The 738-nt window shown below is 52.6% G+C and overlaps 1 protein-coding gene across 1 annotated transcript in view; it reads left to right on the top strand.

Moving 5' to 3' along the window:
• Positions 1-738, top strand: part of VOLCADRAFT_99038 (uncharacterized protein) — a gene marked incomplete at both ends in the record, with an annotated part of 18,203 nt that overhangs the window by 14,933 nt on the left and 2,532 nt on the right. The window contains one exon of the mRNA XM_002957868.1: positions 130-736. Coding sequence (XP_002957914.1) covers positions 130-736 — 607 coding nt within the window. The remainder of the gene's footprint in view (positions 1-129; positions 737-738) is intronic.

The raw sequence follows: 738 nt of genomic DNA, 5'->3' as shown, positions 1-738 counted from the left end.
CTCATTTTTGGGGCGCTACACGTGAGCGGAAGCGGCTTATGGAAGCTGAGTACCGGTTAGGTGGGGTGGGGTTGCGGGTGCTGACCGGCAACGAGACGGCTTGGTACCTCGGGTTGCACTATGGCCCAGGAGCACAGTTTTCAGCATGTACCAAGCAACTACTCACAGCAGGGAGGCGGGCCACGTTTGGACTCAGCACCCTGTGTCGAGATAAGAAACTTACCACCCCCAAGCTATGTATGTCTCTCTACAATACACTAGTTGTACCGGTGTTTTCTTATGGAGCGCAAGTTTGGGGACCTGACTTCATAAATGTGAGTTTTGAAGGTGCTATGACTAATCCCATGGTCCAGGAACAGCGTGCATACGTGCGATCTGTAGTTGTGGCGAGGAGCCCGACTACGGCTTCCCTATACCGCGAGCTGTCACAGAGGCCGCTCCAGTTCCATTGGACCAATCTTGTACTTAGGTTTTGGAACTCTGTGGTTAAGAGGCCGGGAACACTGTGTCACCGGGCATTTGTCGCTGACCTGGAATTGGCAGTTGGGGGCGTCATCGAGTGTTGGACAAGTAAGGTACTAGCCTTCCTTACTAGCTTAGGAGCGGAATCCCCCACTAATACGCGCGGTAATGATCTTATAGCGTATTACGCTACCCTTAAATTGCCAGTTGAGAGCATTCTTAAGGCATTTGCCAAGCGGCTTGATGAGACGGTGGGAGTGCCCGAATACCTTGGGT

The sequence above is a fragment of the Volvox carteri genome, assembly GCF_000143455.1.
Source record: "Volvox carteri f. nagariensis unplaced genomic scaffold VOLCAscaffold_81, whole genome shotgun sequence".
NCBI classification, from domain to species: Eukaryota; Viridiplantae; Chlorophyta; class Chlorophyceae; order Chlamydomonadales; family Volvocaceae; genus Volvox; species Volvox carteri.
Note: the sequence above shows the minus strand (reverse complement) of the source record. Positions and strands in the feature narration are given on the sequence as shown.